The 20,005-nt window shown below is 38.0% G+C and overlaps 3 protein-coding genes across 3 annotated transcripts in view; all 3 read left to right on the top strand.

Moving 5' to 3' along the window:
* Positions 1-669: 669 nt before the first annotated feature.
* Positions 670-6,183, top strand: LOC139129038 (cell adhesion molecule CEACAM5-like). Its single transcript, XM_070694709.1, has 7 exons — positions 670-994; positions 1,417-1,701; positions 2,906-3,184; positions 3,501-3,767; positions 4,059-4,321; positions 5,263-5,531; positions 6,112-6,183. The coding sequence occupies exons 1-5, from the start codon at positions 670-672 to the stop codon at positions 4,289-4,291; spliced, it is 1,389 nt and encodes a 462-aa protein (XP_070550810.1). The 3' UTR covers positions 4,292-4,321; positions 5,263-5,531; positions 6,112-6,183.
* Positions 4,329-17,719, top strand: LOC139129037 (hemicentin-1-like). The gene is made up of 18 exons (XM_070694708.1): positions 4,329-4,398; positions 5,263-5,412; positions 6,112-6,372; positions 6,858-7,085; positions 7,342-7,605; positions 7,895-8,158; positions 8,404-8,667; positions 9,000-9,263; positions 10,940-11,203; positions 11,489-11,752; positions 12,447-12,710; positions 12,978-13,241; positions 13,787-14,050; positions 14,360-14,623; positions 15,321-15,584; positions 15,877-16,140; positions 17,153-17,416; positions 17,685-17,719. Exons 1-18 carry the CDS (start codon positions 4,329-4,331, stop codon positions 17,717-17,719), a joined length of 4,176 nt encoding a protein of 1,391 aa, XP_070550809.1.
* Positions 17,720-17,917: 198 nt separating this feature from the next.
* Positions 17,918-20,005, top strand: part of LOC139129033 (protein CEPU-1-like) — an 8,338-nt gene continuing 6,250 nt past the window's right edge. The window contains exons 1-3 of the mRNA XM_070694705.1: positions 17,918-17,946; positions 18,689-18,994; positions 19,886-20,005. The exon at positions 19,886-20,005 is cut by the window's right edge and continues 165 nt beyond it. Of these exons, the coding sequence (XP_070550806.1) occupies positions 18,751-18,994; positions 19,886-20,005 (364 nt within the window). The 5' untranslated portion in view covers positions 17,918-17,946; positions 18,689-18,750. The remainder of the gene's footprint in view (positions 17,947-18,688; positions 18,995-19,885) is intronic.

Genomic DNA, 20,005 nt, shown 5'->3' with positions numbered 1-20,005 from the left:
TGCAAAACTGTCGACATTCTGCTATGACAATACAAAACTGAATCGTTTTGATTTTTAAACAAATTAAACATCTTGCACTTTGTTTTTGTACGCCTTATGACATCAAATTTAGCTTACCAAAGCCATCGACACGCTTTAAAATTCCTTTTACGCATTCTTTGGCTATTCCGAAACTCGTCTGAAAAATACATAGTATTCTACTTGTAGCAATGTCTATCTTGTATAAGTCACAATGTTAGGGCCTGGTCAGTTTATTAGGCCCTGGGGGCAGTGCATGCGTTTTTGCGGACATCAAAAAGTGGTTGACCAAGCGGCTGACTATTCCAACTTTCGGAAACAGGGTCATCCCCATGAGACAAAGGTAAAACAAAAATGTGATATATATATATATATATATATATATATATATATATATATATATATATATATATATATATATATACACACAAAAATGTATACAATGTGCCCTCCCGGTTATCACCATAATGGCTTTACGGCAACCTCTGAACTTGGGCACAGAGAGTACGGTTTTATATATATATATATATATTATATATATATATATATATATAATATATATATATATATATATATATATATATATATATATATATATATATATATATATATATATAATATATAATATATGCATTTTCTACAGGCGCAGTTATGCCAACACCTAGTCCTCCAATGGCAAGTCTGAACATAACACCCTCAGACACAGTTACTGTTGTGGGCAGAGACACACAGCTAAATTGCAGTTTCCATCATGTTGGAAGCAATGTGCCCGCTTGGAAGTTCTACGATGGAGTTCGCTATGTCGAAGTCACGAGTGGTTCCACTTTACATCGAGAGGGATATAACGCGACTTTGGAGGCATCCAGCGGAGAGTATCATTTGATCATGCGCAATGCAACGTTAGCTTTGGCTGGGATCTACGAGTGTACATTGCTCGGTTCGAGTAGTTTCGCCAGGGCTGAGCTTGTGGTACTGGGTATGTATATGCGTCACCGACACTTAATTCACCCCTCGGTTGGTGAAAACTTCTGAGCGACTCCATACAGAATACAACAGAAATGATGACGTCATCAATTGTTAGAAAAAAAACCTGTAACACTCCTGTATAAATCTATACGTGTTTCTCGTATCTTCCTGAACTAATTATCATGAAGAGAGTTGCACACTTGTTTTAACCATGCATCAACTGCACTTTCGAAAACTAAAACACAAAAAACCATAGCAAAAAAACAACGAAATCAAAACAAAACCGAACACCACAGCCTCCCTCCGAGGTTTCCAGTTTTATGTTCACCCAGCTTTGTGTGTGGACTCGGATATGATTTTAATGTTATGTCGCTATATGCGAATGTAATGTTATGCTTCACCACTCAATAACTTGACTGTCTTTAATGACAGAATACGGGCCTGTGTGTGGGGTCAGCCCAGGTCACACGGTAATATCAAACCAATCCAACTCCACATTCACCTGTCATGTCAACGGCGGCACTTGGGGTGACCTCGTCTGGTTAAAGAACGGCGAGGAAATCTCGCGCGCCAACGATTCGACAAATGAATATTCAACCAGACTTCAGAAGACAGACAATGGGGCAGTGTATAACTGCCGATACGAGAGCCAGAATATTTCGTCAAAACTTTGGCCTCAGCTGACGTGTATAGACGACATATCTGTGGATGTGCAGTGTAGGTATATATTATTGGTATAAAATGGTTCAAAATGGTCAATTTCTATCCCCTGCTTATGTCAAATTTGCCAGTACAACAGTATTTCGCTTACATCTACCCAATGCTATTCAACACCACATAGTACATTCATTTCGAAGCTTATGGAGCGAATGATTTTTTAATCGTGTTAGTTTTGTGAAAAGTGATAGGCGGCTATATAGAATTTCAACTGTCGGTAAATATTGGGGAATTTTTTCACTGGTAGCAAATTCAGGACGACGATACTTAATTTCTACTCTTCTTATTCTTGATTTTGAGAAGGAATGGTTGAAAGTTTAAGATTTCCAATTTTTACCGACAATATAAGCTTAGGATTGAAAAAAAAACAGTAACTGTGGGTTTTTTATCGTAGCCTTTAAATAATATGTTATTAGATCGGTCAAGTCATATCAAGGGCGTTTCGTCACAAATGTGTGAAATAGTGACTGACTACAGCAATAGCTCGTTTCCTGGTATGAAGTATATGCATTGTCTTATCTTACGTACTAGTGTGTAAGCAACGATTGCTAGTTCAAGTTTTTCAGAAAAAAACGAACAACACTATGCCATTATTGTTCACGTGGCTAAGTATTTATGTCTGGGTACAACGTGTGAACGGTCAGTCTCCAGTCATTCATCAGCTAATGACCAGTCTCTAGATTGTTGTGTTATATCCAGTTGAATAAAGTAGCCTCTTAGATGTATACTAGTAGCTACCTCCAGTATTCATTACATCCTTTCAGGATAAGACCGTTGCTTCCAATCTACCGATTGAGCGACAATATTATCATAAACCCAGTCACGTCACGCTGATAGTGACATCACAATTCATGACGCCCGTCTAGCGTAGCAAAAATGGAAAAACAAATGCCTGACAAGTGTTGTATACCCCCCCCTTTTCCTTGAATTGTTTTGTATGTTTTAACAAAAAGCACGATTGGAACTAATTTGTGATAATTGGATGGTGAAGTAATGTCTTTACAATCTACAAATGTAAGCTCATCTGCTTTTCTTTTTACGTTACACTTTTGTTTTATATGAGTAATTTGAAATATTGCAACATTCAGCTATAGGCACCTAACACTTTTGAGAAATTTGAAAAATATAAAGATCCAATTTTCCCAAATTAGTTCCAGTCGTGTTAAAGGTTATTTGTGCCGATGTATTATTTTTGTATGTCCAGACCCTGCAACAGTGGCCGTGACCAACAACACGATTGGACCGTTTCTCGAAGGAGATGAAGTCTTCGCAGTCGGTGAAATTACAGAGGACGGTAACCCCAAAACACTGAATGCCTGGTACTGGTTAGAGCCTGATGGACGCAACAATTCAGACGGTGGGGTGTTAAATCTTGGCAGCGTCAGCAGACGAGACACTGGGACGTACACTTGTGTGGCTGAAAATATGTACTATGACAATAGCATTGGACGAGGCATCGCATTGTATGACGTCCACGTACATTGTAAGTATGGGAAAGTGCAAATATTTTCTATTTGTTCGACACAAGACAGATCGAGAAACAAAATGATACAACGGCAAAGAAATCGGCGGTGTATATAATATGAGAGAGAGAGACAGAGAGAGACAAGACGAGACAGAGACAGAGACAGACAGACATACTACGTACTAGAAGAAACAAAAAGAGAATACGTGAAAGGCCTATAATGTGGAAATCAGAAACGCATCATCCTTGATATCTATGCCAACCATAATGTACTGAAACTAATTTGTGTCGTCAAGCGACTGAAAATGACAAATAAATCAAATGATCATTGCAGATTCACCGTCAGTACAGATAGAGGACCTGAGTGATGGTAAAGTGATTGAGGGCGACGTTTACCTCGCACGCTGCCTCGTCGATGCCTACCCCCAAGGCGATATGGCATGGACCGATGTCAACGATGACGTTATTAGCCATGACCAAGAACTTGTTATCGCAAATTCGCACAGAACCAATGCTGGAACATATACGTGTCATGCAAATAACACATTCTTCAATGGACAAATGGGATATGGAAATTCCTCGATTTTTATGGACGTACAATGTAAGTAAGATGGCACTTATTTTATTAATCTTTTCAATAAATAAATAGCTAAATAAATAAATAAATAAATATTATAAATAAATAATAAATAGATAAATAAATAAATAAATAGATAAATTAATAAATAAATAAATGATTAATTAATTAAGTAAGTAAAAAATTATAAATAAGTACGGTAGTTAATAAATGACGTAATGAATAAGTTGATGAAATAAACAGATAATTGACTAGATAGATTGATACATTAATCATTCAATCAATTTATCTATTAAATCAATCACATATTTGTAGATTTCTCTGGTGTCAACATTGAAGATAACAGTAACGGAGAGTTATACAGGGAAATACATTTACAGCTGATTGTGTTGCCGACTCTAATCCCGAAGCTGACTACAAATGGACTCGTCCAGACCGAAAAGTTTCAACCTCGTCGCAACTTGAGATCCCGTCAGCGCTCAAGAACGACACTGGCAACTACACATGCGAAGCGAACACAACGTTTTGGAACGGGTCGCTGGAAATAGCAAGTGCACATTTGTACTTGGACGTACAGTGTAAGTAATGATAGCGGTTCCGGAGACACCTAATTGCGTTCGCAATGTGTGTGAAGACATAATTTTGCAGGAGTTCTGTTAGTCGTAGCTGCTACCCTAATCTATATGAAAGGCAGAGCCCATTAAGACTCTATTTAAAAGCTTGAGTGGGGTTCAAACTTTATGACTATGTATGTTAAGCCGTGGATGGTGAGAATGTGCGTGCACGTGCGCGACAGCAAAATGTTTCACTGAATGTTTAATCTTCTCTTGCCGCAAGCAAAGTTGAGGTTGAGCACAGTTTACCAGTATATCAGAATGGTTTAAGAAGGTAAACAACTTAAATCACTTTTCATGTTAAAAATCATGAAAAAGTTAAAATAAAGGGCAGCTTTCTTCCTTTCACACTACAGTGTGCTGCACCAAGGTTATGGAATGTTTTCTGGTTGACATTGACGCATCGACCGCATTTACGATTATGATTGACTTGGCGCAGATATTTATTGGTTTCTCGATAAACAAGATTGAAAAGTGCAATAATTTTTCTTTGAATACTTATACATTAGTCATGACACATCAACAATTTATTATTGTTGATCACTAAACTCATAACAGAAAAAGTTTCCCAAAGCTTTGAAAATCTGTAGTCGTTACATGTGACGATACTCGAAACAGACGTTTTGCTGTTCGAATTTTTGTCAACTTAGCAATTTCTAAATTACTTGAATTCTCTTTCTTCGCGTGGAATTGCGGAAACAGGCGTGTTTGGAACAAACCACTTGTCCTGCTAAAGTACACTTGGTCCTATGGAAGGTCTAAATACATGGATATAAACAGTGTGTTGAAATAATCTTACAAGAGGGAGGTAACTAGCGTATCAAATACTATAATTTTTATCAAACTGCTCTCATGAAGAACACACACACGACGTTTTCAGTAATTCCTATCCTTTATCTCGACAGATGAACCTATCATTACCTTGATTACTTATGGACCAATAAATGAAACTGGCAAAGTTATTGTCAACAGCAGCATTGGTGTCCTCTGTGACGTCGTTGAGAGCAACCCTGGAGTGGATGTCGTGTCTGGGGAGTCCGCGGCGGCGGCGATTGGTTAAACTTTACATCCGTAACACGTGGCGATCACGGAAACTACTCTTGTACTGCAAACAATACGTTTTGGGATAACACTACTGGCAGTACAACCTTACAGATATTTCTCGATGTACAGTGTAGGTATTCATCATCCACCTTCGTTGCATTAAAAGTGAAAGCTCTTTGCTCATTATCATAGTTTCAATGACGTCGCACATGACATGAGTTACTAGTGCAAATCCCAGGAATCTCTCCTGTATTCCAAAAAAACTGAGTCCACCGTGCCAAAGGATTATGCTGGATTCTATTTTAGATTCTACCAGAATATTCGGCAGTTTTGCCAGATACAGGAAATCAATTTTGTGTTCTAGTGCTGGATTCTCAGTGCTGGATCACGAGGGATACATTCATGGATTCTACTGTAAATTATAAGAATCAATCAAAATGAATTCTTTCAAATGCCGTTGGGCAAACTTGTAACAAGATAGTCCATGCCAAACCTTTAGCTACGTATCAGCTGAGTTAGAGAACTCGGACTAAAACTTATTGAAGCTGGTTCAAGTACTTTATTGGCAGGCTTTTCCTCCCAAAAAGCATTAGCATTTTCAAGACGATCAGATGCATTTGTTCGAATTCACTTATTCGCATGTGATCTTGAATACCATTTAAAAATATGCACATAACGCAAATACAAGATTGCGTCAATCACATTTTCAGATGGACCTGAAATAACGTTATCTGACGTCGACAACATTGGACTTGAAGGCAGACCTTTCACCAAGTACTGTGAAGTCATTGGTAATCCCATTGCAAGCAGCGTACAATGGAAATATGGCGATGTAGTGGTTGCTGAAAATCATACGTTGGCGTTCACTCCCCAAAGAAACCAAGAGGGGGCGTACACGTGTGTCGTAACGGTTGTGTTCTGGGATGGTACTCAGCAAGTAACTGCAGCCTCCTTCGACTTGGCTGTACAGTGTGAGTGTACATGCTCTGTCGTCTGCCATCTTGAACCTTCATTTGTCCCTGTTTTTATTTAGTATCCTGTTCGCTGTTTTTTCTCTTTATTGCTCTTCTAGATACGCCCCCGATGTCAATGCGACGCTGCATATTAATTTTGAACATGAACTCCTTAACATGGTTGTTTGTTGATCACAGAGGTTAGCACAAAAAAGGTGAATTCAACATATATCATGAGGTGTTCCTAATTTTTGCACATGTATAAGTAAAATGTTTTTACCCTTTAATCTAGGATTTTTTTTATAAATGACTAGAAGAAAATAAATGGTGACATATGACAATTCAAGCGGATAATTAAATGATGAGTAAAAGCAGCATAGAAATAGCTACAGGTCAGACCACTGCAAATATTGATGATTAAGGCAGATAATATAAAAAAAAATGTAAAATTTAGCAAGAATGTCAATATCTAAAACTGCCAAATGCGAAATTTTTATTTTCAGATTTACCCGACGTAATGGTTGAAAAGAAAACTCTGACTGTGAAGGAAGGTGAAAATGTGACCTTGAACTGCGAAATAGATTCAAAGCCGGCAGCAGTTTATCATAACTGGACCAAAGATGACGATGTTGTGTCCACAGACTTAAAACACGTACTTGGCAACGTCCAACGACATGACGCTGGAATATACACGTGTATCGCTGTTAACGAATTGTATGATGGGACATTGGGTGAAGGGGACAACAAAACGGAAGTGATGAGTGATCGTTGAATGTAAGTCTGAAAATATGTTGATACACTGATAAAATACTTACACAATGTATGTAGAGAGATTCCTTCAGGCTATATAGATATTCTGCGGTGAATTTGATCCAAGGTCTAACAAACATTGACATGAGTTGATATATATTTGACACTGACAAAAATTGTTTTGCAAATTTGCAATTATCTAATATGCATTCGCTCTTTTCCCGAACGCATTTCAAGATATCCCGGATGTCAACATCGATATCGAAGCTCCCATTATTAAAGAGGGTGAAACGGCGATGTTCACTTGCAAAATTGATTCAAATCCGAATGTAACATACCATAACTGGACGAACGATGGCGTCGTCGTGTCCACAGACCTAAACCTCGCCATCGCTAACGCCCAACGTCAGCATACTGGCACTTACCAGTGCATTGCTGGTAATGTGTTCTATGATGGAACGACAGGCACGGGATCCAATACCACTGAACTCACTGTTCAATGTAAGTCTTATGTATTTAAACCTTAGCTTTATTGTGGATGTCGTATCGGGTAAAATTGTTGCAAATCCTATCGAAGGAAAACATTTGTAATGGATGTAGTTGGCGATATTTTCTATCGCCATAAACGTTTTTGTAATACCCTTGCACGTTGTAATTCCAAGCTATTTTAAAATTCACTGTACCAACTTTGACAATAAATATAACACACTCATGTGTTTAAGGAAATTGAAATTTGCTTGCCACAACCACTTAAGATTGACAACATATACACTTGACCATCGTTTAACAGATACCCCCAGTGTATCAGTTGACAAGAGAAGAGTGTCAGTGAGGGAAGGTGAAAATGTGACCTTCAGCTGCGAAATAGATTCCAACACTGACGTGACTTACCACAATTGGACAAAGGATGGCGCTGTCGTGTCAACAAACCTGAGCTTTACCATTGCCGGCGTCGACCGGCTTAATTTTGGCTTCTACGAGTGCATTGCTGTAACTGAGTTCTATGACGGAACGACAGGAACAGCACGAAACCAAACCGAACTCGATGTCCAATGTATGTATTGAAATTGTAGTTCAGTTCATGCAATAAATTCTTTATTTATTTTAACTTTTCACCGATTTCATAAAATCTTATCAAGGATCGTTGCATCAATGGATACAACAATTAAGAGAGAGAGAGAGAGAGAGAGAGAGAGAGAGAGAGAGAGAGAGAGAGAGAGAGAGAGAGAGAGAGAGAGAGAGAGAGAGAGAGAGCCATGCTTGAATATGTGTAACAGATGATGACAAACACTCTTCCAGATATTCCTGAGGTCGGCATTCTTACTAAAGCCTCGATAGTTAGAGAAGGCGAAATGGTGATACTCAGTTGCAAAATTGATTCCAACCCGGACGTAACATACCACAACTGGACGAAAGATGGCGTTGTTCTGTCCACAGACCTAAACCTCACCATCGCTAACGCCCAACGACAGGATACCGGCACTTACCAGTGCATTGCTGGTAATGTGTTCTATGATGGAACGACAGGCATGGGATCCAATGCCACTGAACTCACTGTTCAATGTATGTAGTCAAATCTTAGCTCTCTTCGTCATCATTTTATCATTGTTTTCAGTAACTTCATTCTTTTTAATAGGATTACGAAACGAATTCAATGCAGTCTAGATAAGGTTTTCTAATATTTGCCTTATTGTAGTCATGTAAATTCTGGCATATTTTAAAACATATGTACAGATCAAGGGCAAAATGATGTGATGACCACATCCCAACTATGATTGAACACGCAATAAAAATCATCCAAACTATATTCAAATTGTGTGATTTCTCCTCATGAAGTTTAATTTTAGATCCTGTGAGTATAACGTATTAATAATTATTTGAATATCGATTAACAGATGTCCCCGGTGTAACAGTCGAGAAGGCAAGTCTAACAATCAAGGAAGGTGAAAATGTTACCTTGACCTGCGAAATTGACTCAAACCTGGAAATTACTTACCATAACTGGACGAAGGATGGCGCTGTTGTGTCTGGCGACCTTAGGCATGTTATTGAAAGCTCTCGACCGATAGATTCCGGCCTTTATGAGTGCACTGTCGTTTATAAATTTTATGATGGATCCACAGGAACGGTATCAAATAGAACTGAACTTGATGTTCAATGTACGTATTCAAATTGTATTGCTATATTTACCATACTCACTAATTGTTAATTTATTGATTTATTATCTGTTGTCAGTCCAAATTTATCCCATTCACTTGATGTCTATCCATAGACCCTCGAGAAAAACGGGACAGGCAACTGCGATAGAGAACAAAGGGTCTATGGGATTAGCAGCGTGCGATCTATCTTGCAATAATTAAGAGGTGTTAATGGGTCGGGGACGGAATGTCGCTGGGTCCGACTGACTGCACAATGTCCGGTTCACAGACACGTGCATCGGGTATACGGTCATAATGTTTTCGGATTACAAGTTATTCCGGATTACCCGCAAGTCCATTTTTAGAAAGAAAAGTGTTACAACTATTTTGAGAAGAATTCGTGAAAATGGTTTCAAAGTACTTTTTACATATTGGTAGCGAGATTCGATGCAACTAGAAATCTGCAGGGAGTTAGTACATTGCTGTAAAGTGACAAAGTTTCGAATAGAAATCCGAAACATATATCGCTGCAGTTCAAGACTTGACAGCAGTTGACATCACAGAGTTGTTTACATTCTGCAATCGTCTGTGTATCTCCGAATTTTCCCTCGTTTTTGCAGTTTTTTAACCCTCGGAATATTTTCTGTGCGAGGAGTGCTCCATGATTCGGTAAAGTATGTATGTTAACTACTAAAATGTTGTTGTTTGAAAACTGTGAACGGCCAAATTTACGAGGACAGCGTTCAGCTTTGTGTAAATGCATGTCTACCTTACCGCTTCTGACTCCACCAACCGTTGGAGAGTCCCGATTTATCGCAAAGTTTCTACTGACAGCGAAAGTCAGTGTTACAAATATATTTTCTAGTACTTTGCGGATGTAAACATGTGTAGCTTATCCGAAATCTGGTGTTTCTTTAGGCTAAAACAGTACCAAAATGTTAGAGGTCGTGCATTTGAGCTCCGATGGAGCAGTCATTGTTTATGTACCCTGATTTTCGTCAAATGTTGCGTGACAGATGAAATAAAGGTCAGATTTTCGTTCCGCAGGACTGGGGAAGTGTATAGCTGTTTAACTTTTAAATGTTTGTTGTTATCGGATATTTTTATGGTAGGGAATGTAGACTTATATTATCGATACCTAGCAAGAGTTTTCTGCAGCGTCTATAGCTAAAAGAACATTCACCATGACTAGTATAAAAAAACCCTCAAATTCTCTGTGTCATTACTCGGACCATGCCATGCGAGAGCAAAGTGTACATATTCAGAACGTCAGTTTGATCGTTAATGAAATTCAGTGTTAAGTACGAAGTATTGTTGTCGGGGACCGCTTGGTAAATAAACTTTAATATATTCCAAGATAGATCGCACAAAGAAACCTCAGCAGTTGCTTGTTCCGTTTTTCTCGGGGGTCTATGGTCTATCTTAATATTTAATAATCTGTACGTTGACGACAATTGGGGCAAAAAATGTTTGCTATGTCGTTTAATCGAATATCAAAGTGTAAGTGCCCTTAACCCAATGGAGATTCGTGTAATATTAGATTTATATTATGAGTTCACTTTTCAGAGATCATGCAAATCGCTGTCTCTATTGAAGGCTCACAGACGCACAAGGAATCAAGTGATCCAAATTTAGAGTCCAAAATCTGTAACCGAGTGGCATTCTACATTAAGGTTACGATTGTATTAAAATTTCAGATCCTCCAAGAGTGCACATCGATGACAAAGTATCGACAATAAACGAAGGAGAAACAGCGACGTTAGTTTGCAAAGTTGAGGCAAAGCCAGCGGCAACTTACCATAACTGGACAAAAGAGGGGGTTGTCGTGTCTACAGAGCTGAACTACACAATCGAAAATGCAACTTGGGTCGATTCTGGTCACTACGAGTGCATTGCTGTTAATACGTTCTACGATGGAACGACAGGAATTGGAAAGGACGTAACTGAACTCAGTGTTGAATGTATGTGTAGTACACATTACTAAGAGCAAATTGTATTCGATACTACATTCTGCATACATTTCATCTATCGGATAACTAAGAGGAGAACCTCATACAGAGATTTAGACTATGAAGTTTACCTCCGTGGTAGTACCATGATGCAATTTTAGCTGTGCCTTAAACAAAATCTTCGGCTAGGAAACATCAGGCAGGATAATCATTTATTACTATAAGATACATCTGGAGAAGCTTTAAAAAAACGTGCAAGCATTTAACAATATCAATTGCTGAATTTTGTATGTACAGATTTCCCGAACGTTGCGGTTGTCGACGAAAAAGTAACAGTAAAGGAAGGTGAGAATGCAACCTTGAAATGCGAAGTTAATTCCAACCCTGAAGTAACCTACCACAACTGGACGAAAGAGGGCTTGGTCCTGTCTACAGAGCTTAACTACACTATCTTTGATGCCAAACGACTTGATTCTGGCTTCTACCAATGCATCGCTGGTAATACACTATCTGATGGAAAGACAGGAATGTCATCCTCCATGTCCGAATTCGATGTTCAGTGTATGTATCAATATATATAATCAATATGTAAATTATCAGCCTTTGTAATCATATTTGTATACATTGTCTGCTTGACTGTTTGTTTGTTTGTATGTTGGTTTGTTTGCTTACGTATGACAAAAAATGTTACTTTTGGAGCAAACATTTCTTAGCAGAAAACATAATCCGTATTAGGATATTTTGTACAGTATATTTGTAAATGCTTGTATTTCTCCAGGATATATAGAACAGTTGATTCTAAGAATTATTAAAGTAGGGTTTCGTATTTTTCTCTTAGATCAAAATAATCAATAACAAACACATTTTGATGTTTCCGGCCGCTGTCTAGGTCATGCTCTCTGTTATGAAGAACGATATTATTGGATAAACTGTTTTGTGTATTATTAAACATTGTTTTCACTTCATACTTGCCATAACCTTTTCAAATATATGCCATGAGGGGACAGGGTCGATAGACATGCTCCATCAGGACGTGCAAAATTAGCCTAGCAAGTTTGCTTAGTGTACCGTATGTATTGTTTCCGTCCTATTTACATGTCATTACTGGCGTTTTCCAACCAGTCTTCAGCTAGAACTGGCACACAGACAGGTAGACATGCAGACTGACGGAGAGACAAACAATATTAATTTTTAAGTGTGTTGTTTTAAGTCTTACATGGAATTGATAAATATAAGCATTACAATGCATTTCCAGATCCCCCAGAGGTTAGCATCGACAACGAAGAATTCTCAATAAAGAAAGGAGAAAGAGTGTCCTTAATTTGCAAAGTTGAAGCAAATCCAGCGGCAACTTACCACAACTGGACGAAAAATGGCGTTGTCGTGTCTACAGAGCTGAACTACACCATCGAAAATGCCACCTGGGTCGATTCTGGTCACTACGAGTGCATTGCTGTTAATACATTCTACGATGGAACGACAGGGATGGGAAACAACGTAACTGAGCTCAGTGTTGAAGGTATGTGTAGTAAACATTACTAAGGATATTTTTGTTCCTTACGACACTTCTGCATATATTTATTCATGGATGACTATGAGGAGAACCGAAAAAAAAATGATTAAGAATATGACTTTTAGCTTGAACAAAAATCGATGTTCGGGCAGGAAAGTCATGACACGAAACTGAAGTTTATAAAATTGAATCGTCACTTATTACTATAATAAAGAAGCTTTGAAGAAAATGCAAGTATTTTAAAATATCAAATGGTGAATTTTATATTTACAGATTTCCCGAACGTTGCGGTTGTCCACGAAAAAGTAACAGTAAAGGAAGGTGAGAATGCAACCTTGAAATGCGAAATTAATTCCAACCCTGAAGTAAACTACCACAACTGGACGAAAGAGGGCTTGGTCCTGTCTACAGAGCTTAACTACACTATCTTTGATGCCAATCGACCTGATTCTGGCTTCTACCAATGTATCGCCGGTAATACACTATCCGATGGAAGGACTGGAATGTCATCCTCCATGGTCGAATTGGATGTTCAGTGTATGTAAACATTTCTTTGCAGAAAACTTAATCCATATTAGAATATTTTTTAGCATATTTATAAATACATGTAGAACTCCTGAATATATATCACAGCTTTGTGGAATTATTTAATTAGGGTTTCGCATTTTTCTCATAGATCAAAAACAATCAACAACAAAAAATGTGATGTTTCCGGCCGCTGTCTAGGTCATATTCTCTGGTATTAAGAACGATATTATTGGATTGACTGTTATGTGTATTATTAAACATTCTTTTCGCTTCATACTTGCCATAACCTTTTTAAATATATGCTATGAGGGGACATGGTCGATAGATGTGGTCCATCAGGTTATAAAAATTAGCATAGAAAGTTTATTTAGTGTACCTTATGTATTGTTTCCCTCCTATTGACATAATTACTCGCGTATTCAAAACGGCCATCAGATATAACTGGCACACAGACAGGTAGACATGTAGACTGACCGAGAGACACACAATTTTTAAGTGTGTTGTTTTAAGTCTTACCTGGAATGATAAATATAAGCATCACAATGCATTTCTAGATACTCCAGTGGTTTACATCGACAACGAAGAATTCTCAATAAAGGAAGGAGAAACAGCGACGTTATTTTGCCGAATTGAGGCAAATCCAGCAGCAACTTACCACAACTGGACGAAAGATGGCGTTGTTGTGTCTACAGAGCTGAATTACACTATCGAAAATGCAACTTGGGTCGATTCTGGTCACTACGAGTGCATTGCTGTTAATACGTTCTACGATGGCACGACAGGAATTGGAAACAACGTAACTGAGCTCAATGTTGAATGTATGTGTAGAAAATATTACTACGGATATTTTGTTCAATACGACACTTCTGCATATATTAAATTCATCGGATGACTAAACGTAGAAGAGAAACAGAGATTTAGACAATGAAGTGTACCTAAGCGATAATATACCGAGATACAATTTTAACTGCTCTTTAAACCGTGACGAAATCGATGGTCAGGCAGGAAAATTATTACACGAAACTGAATTTTTCGAAGATTTTATCGTTACTAATTACTATCAGATATAAGTAAAGAAGCTTTTAAAAACTGGCAAGTATCTTAAAATATCAATTTTCTATCTACAGATTTCCCAAACGTAGCGGTTGCAAACAAAAAAGTAACAGTAAAGGAAGGTGAGAATGCAACCTTGAAATGCGAAATTAATTCCAACCCTGAAGTAACCTACCATAACTGGACGAAAGAGGGCTCGGTCCTGTCTACAGAGCTTAACTACACTATCTTTGATGCCAATCGAGTTGATTCTGGCTCCTACCAATGCATCGCTGGTAATACGTTATCCGATGGAATGACAGGAACATCATACTCCATGGCCGAATTGGTTGTTCAGTGTATGTATCAATATATCAATTCAATCTGTAAATTATCAGCTTACCTTTGTAATCATATTTGTATACATTGTCTGCTTGACCGTTTGTTTGTTTGTATGTATGTTTGTTTGTTTGCTTAGGTATGACAAAAATGGCTACTTTTGGAGCAAACATTTCTTAGCAGAAAACATAATCCGTATTAGGATATTTTGTAGAGCATATTCGTAAATACTTGTATTTCTCCTGAATATATATTACAGTTGATTCTAAGAATTATTAAAATAGGGTTTCGTATTTTTATCTTACATCAAAAATAATCAATAACAAACAAATTTTCATGTTTCCGGCCGCAGTCGATGTCGTATTCTCTGTTGTTAAGAACGATATTATTGGATTGACTGTTATGTGTATTATTAAACATTCCTTTCGCTTCATACTTGCCATGACCCTTTCAAATATATGCTATGAGGAAACAGGGTCGATAGATGTGGTTCATCAGGATATACAAAATTAGCATAGAAAGTTTATTTAGTGTACATTATGTATTGTTTCCCTCATATTGACGTGTAATGACTGGTGTATTCCAACCGGCCATCAGATAGAACTGGCACACAGACAGGTAGACATGTAGACCGACCAAGAGACAAACAATTTTTAAGGTTGTTGTTTTGAGTCTTACGTGGTATTGATAAATATAAGCATTGCAATGTATTTCCAGATACCCCAGTGGTTAGCATCGACAACGAAGAATTCTCAATAAAGGAAGGAGAAACAGCGACGTTAATTTGCAAAGTTGAGGCAAATCCAGCAGCAACTTACCACAACTGGACGAAAGATGGCGTTGTTGTGTCTACAGAGCTGAATTACACTATCGAAAATGCGACTTGGGTCGATTCTGGTCACTACGAGTGCATTGCTGTTAATACGTTCTACGATGGAACGACAGGGATGGGAAACAACGTAACTGAACTCAATGTTGAATGTATGTGTAAAAATATTACTAAGGATATTTTGTTCAATACGACACTTCTGCATATATTAAATCCATCGGATGACTGAAGGGAGAAGAGAAACAGAGATATAGACAATGAAGTTTAGCTTAGCGATGATATACCAAGATACAATTTTAACTGTGCTTTAAACAAAATCGATGCTCGGGCAGGAAAAGTTTCCAAAGATTTAATCGTTATTAATTACTATCAGATATAACTAAAGAAGCTTTGAAAAACTGAAAAGCATTTTAAAATATCAATTGCTGAATTTTCTATTTACAGATTTCCCAAACGTAGCGGTTGGAAACAAAATAGTAACAGTAAAGGAAGGTGAGAATGCAACCTTGAAATGCGAAATTAATTCCAACCCTGAAGTAACCTACCACAACTGGACGAAAGAGGGCGTGGTCCTGTCTACAGAGCTTAACTTCACTATCTTTGATGCCAATCGAGTTGATTCTGGTTTTTATCAGTGCGTCGCTGGTAATACGTTATCCGATGGGACGACAGGGATGTCATCCTCAATGGCCGAATTGGATGTTCAGTGTATGTATCAAAATATCACATCATACTGTCTATAGTCACTTTTGGCTCGTGTAATTGGATGTTTATACATTGAGTGTTTTAATTCATTCAGGATTCGGAACAAATGTAAGACAAACAAAAATGTTTACTTTCGGTATATTGCAAACACTACTTAGCAGAAAACCTTGGTCAATGTTTAAATCCTTTTAGAATGATGTGCGGTGAAATAGTTATCGCGAAATTTTATGCTGAAGAGGAGTATACTAAATACGAATTTCGGATTTCAAATTTTTCTAAGAGATCAAAATACAACGCAAAAGTGGAATGATTCCCGCCATTGCCTATGTTATATTCAAGTCTTATGAACTATTTCATTACTTTGGCTCTTCTTTGAATAATAATTTATTCTTGCCCCTTCCAATTCTGCCATAGTATTTTAACAATACAACCATTACGTGCTAAGAGGGGCTAGTATCAGTACAGTACATCAGTACAATTTTGTAACAGGATATGCAAAGTCAGTAAAGAAATTTTACTTGGTAAGCCTTTATGGCATTGTTTCGCACATGTTCTTCAGCCAACCGTTAGCTGAGACAGACTGAACGAAAGACGGACAGACAGAAGAAGAGACAGAAGAAGAGACAGACAGACAGGCAGATAGACAGGCAGGCAGACAGAGATAGATAGATAGATAGATAGATAGATAGATAGATAGATAGATAGATAGATAGATAGATAGATAGATAGATAGATAGATAGATAGATAGATAGATAGATAGATAGATAGATAGATAGATAGATAGATAGATAGATAGATAGATAGATAGATAGATAGATAGATAGATAGATAGATAGAAAATAGACAGATAGACATACAGACAGACAGACAGATAGTTAGACACAGACAACCACTAATACAGGCAGGTTTGCAGACGGAAAAACTCGCAAGCTTGCATAGGCACAGACTATTGGATATACATGTATGTCTTGCAAAGGATTGATTGGTTGATACAAGGATTGCAATACATTGCAGATACACCAGATGTAAACATAGAGAGCGAAGCATCGAAAATAAAGGAAGGAGAAACAGCGAAGTTAACATGTAGAATAGAGTCAAACCCGGAGGCGACGGTCCACAACTGGACGAAAGATGGCGTTACCGTGTCTACAGGCTTAAACCTTACGATTGGAAATGCACGACGGCTCGATTCTGGTCTCTACGAGTGCATTGCTGTTAATACGTTCTACGATGGAACGACAGGAGTGGCATACTATAGGACGGAACTAAGTGTTCAATGTACGTCTGAAAATTTATATATATATATATATATATATATATATATATATATATATATATATATATATATATATATAGTATACAGATGTCCTTGCTTGAAATTTCACTGCTCTATGCTATAATCAGCGAGTTATGTAACACAAATTACTTCAAGAGATTTGCGTTTATAATAACAAGTAATTGGAGTGCATTTAACAGCAAAAAAGACATACTTTTATGATCAGTGTTTGTAAATATGATGTGTCTGATGTTGACTTTCAATTTACAGATTTCCAAACGTTACTGTTGATGAGAAACTGGTGAAAATTAAGGAAGGTGGAAATGCAACCTTGAAATGTGAAATTGATTCCAACCCGGAAGTCACTTTCCATAACTGGACCAAGGATGGCGCTGTCCTGTCTACATATCTGACCCATACCATCGGGAACGTCAACCGGCTTGACTCTGGGTTGTACACGTGTATTGCTGGCAACACTTTGTACGATGGCACCACAGAATATCAAACAGTACAGCCGAATTGAGCGTTGAATGTATGGATTCACATTTTACTACATCTCTGATTTACTTTTCCTTATTTATGAATATCTCAAAGTTTCATTGATTGATTCAATAATGTCCCAATCTTGGAGAAAACAAAATCGGAATTAGCCACTAGGAATAGAGTAAACGAGACAAACTACCGGTAGATTTATTTCCTGTGCAGAAAACAAAACAATGTAAAGTATTTGATTTGTGGAGATTTGCTCAGCGTGGAAAAGCTCCAGGTGCGAGAAGACACTTACCGTATTGTTAATAAGTGGAAAATATTTGCAAAAGGCAAACGCAGGTTTTAATTATCCGACAGGCTAAGATCAACTTCACCTTCTTTGCCATGCATTGAAACAGATCTCCGAGGTATTTGTTGTTCTAAGGTGCTCCGTCGACCCGGAAGGAATGATAAAATACTGACTTTGGCACTGATATTGTGTCAAAATGATGAGAAATACCCTTTTAGTTTCATAAACCACAATGCAGTGTTGAATACACAGGACTTTGTTTTTCAATGGATTGTCAATAGATTGTTAATAACGACTTTGTTATGAGTAACATTGCCCGTTTTATTAGTTAAGTAAATCGACAGCGTTTCTGCTACGACGATCAAGACTAGTCGAGAAACAGGAATAAAATAGGCAGAAACATCCTAGAGCATTTTGCTGTGAGTTCAAGAATTCAAAGTATTTCCGATTGATAAATACATATTTCATGGGACGTTTTTCCCGTTATTGTCAACAGATTTAGCTGTCACAGAAAGCCATGGACCATCCGGCGCAGTCGTAGAAGGTGTAAACAAAACCATGATTAGGTGTACCGTGACTGACGGGGTACCTGATCCACATACCATCACGCTGTTCCACGTGAATGAAACGGTGAACCGGGTCGACAGCACTGAAAGCCCGAACGGGGTCACGAGCCACACCTTTGACCTCGGGGTCACGCAGCGCTGGCACAACGGCAGCTACTACTGTGAAACCAAAACAAGATTCGAGGACAACAGCGAGGAAAGTGAAATATCTGACGAAATACCGGTGATCGTTCACTGTGAGTAACCCATACATCACGGTTACTCTACCCCAGAGTAGGGGAAGAATAACCGTGCATACATAGACTTTTTCTAAATTTTCCCGCAATGCACTGCTGTTGCCGTAATAAGCATCGTATACACACTCAAAATAACAAAAAAACATACTGAATTTGTGTTGTATAACGGTTAGTTATACATGAATGACACAAATTTGCGATAACAGAAAAGGCCTCGTGTGTTTTGTATCCATCGGCGATGAAAATAGAGGGCGGGTTTTAACTGCCATAATAGAATTTTATAAGTAACATATCCTGCGTATACAACGCCTGAAAATGTTTTATGAGTAACGCTTTGTATACCTTAGCGCGCACTGCATCATGGAACCGGCAAAATAACTATTGATACGTAAGAGTAGCTAGGCAGGTATCTAAATTGCAAAGTACATTATGGCACCGAGTGATGACCAAGTGTGTTACGTATACTCATTGTAATATACGCATTTCCAATCATAATGCATGTGGTTCTACACGTCATAAAATTTGACAATCAGGCGGCCATTAGCGTCAGGAACCAGATGATAAATACCCAAACACCTATACACACATTTAACCATTTCCTTTTACACACTTCCCCTGCAAAACTGATATCCCTTTACAAAGATCGACGTAGGAAACTGACGCTAAATACAAGCTACGTACTGGAAAACGATATTTAAATCAATCAGATTCACCGATACACTGCTGATAATTTGATATCTGTGACAGTAAAAAGTGTAAGAAAAACTAACTCTAGCTTTAGCAAGATCAACCATGATTATGATTTATGATAGGGCACAACTCTCATTCGCTTGTTTATCGTTGAGATACAACTACATTTGCACGTCTCTACTTGTTTTTTGCCCTTTAAAGACAAACCAACCATCACAACTACCGACGAAACAATCTTCGTTAGGGAGGGATCACGCGCAACTCTCACCTGCACAGCAGAGGCTTACCCGGGAGCTGACATAACATGGATGAAAGCCGGCA

The sequence above is a fragment of the Ptychodera flava genome, unplaced genomic scaffold, assembly GCF_041260155.1.
Source record: "Ptychodera flava strain L36383 unplaced genomic scaffold, AS_Pfla_20210202 Scaffold_86__1_contigs__length_474469_pilon, whole genome shotgun sequence".
Taxonomy (NCBI): Eukaryota; Metazoa; Hemichordata; class Enteropneusta; family Ptychoderidae; genus Ptychodera; species Ptychodera flava.
The sequence above is the reverse complement of the archived record's forward strand: the minus strand, read 5'-3'. Positions and strand labels throughout refer to the sequence as shown.

Bases quoted from the DNA above. Each gene is read 5' to 3' on its own strand.
- LOC139129038 (XM_070694709.1), top strand. From the start codon at position 670: ATGCCAACACCTAGTCCTCCAATGGCAAGTCTGAACATAACACCCTCA. The intron at 1,702-2,905 runs GTAGGTATATAT...TTGTATGTCCAG, and splicing joins CATATCTGTGGATGTGCAGT to ACCCTGCAACAGTGGCCGTG. The intron at 3,768-4,058 runs GTAAGTAAGATG...ACATATTTGTAG, and splicing joins GATTTTTATGGACGTACAAT to ATTTCTCTGGTGTCAACATT.
- LOC139129037 (XM_070694708.1), top strand. From the start codon at position 4,329: ATGATAGCGGTTCCGGAGACACCTAATTGCGTTCGCAATGTGTGTGAA. The intron at 9,264-10,939 runs GTACGTATTCAA...TTAAAATTTCAG, and splicing joins AACTGAACTTGATGTTCAAT to ATCCTCCAAGAGTGCACATC. The intron at 14,051-14,359 runs GTATGTGTAGAA...TTCTATCTACAG, and splicing joins AACTGAGCTCAATGTTGAAT to ATTTCCCAAACGTAGCGGTT.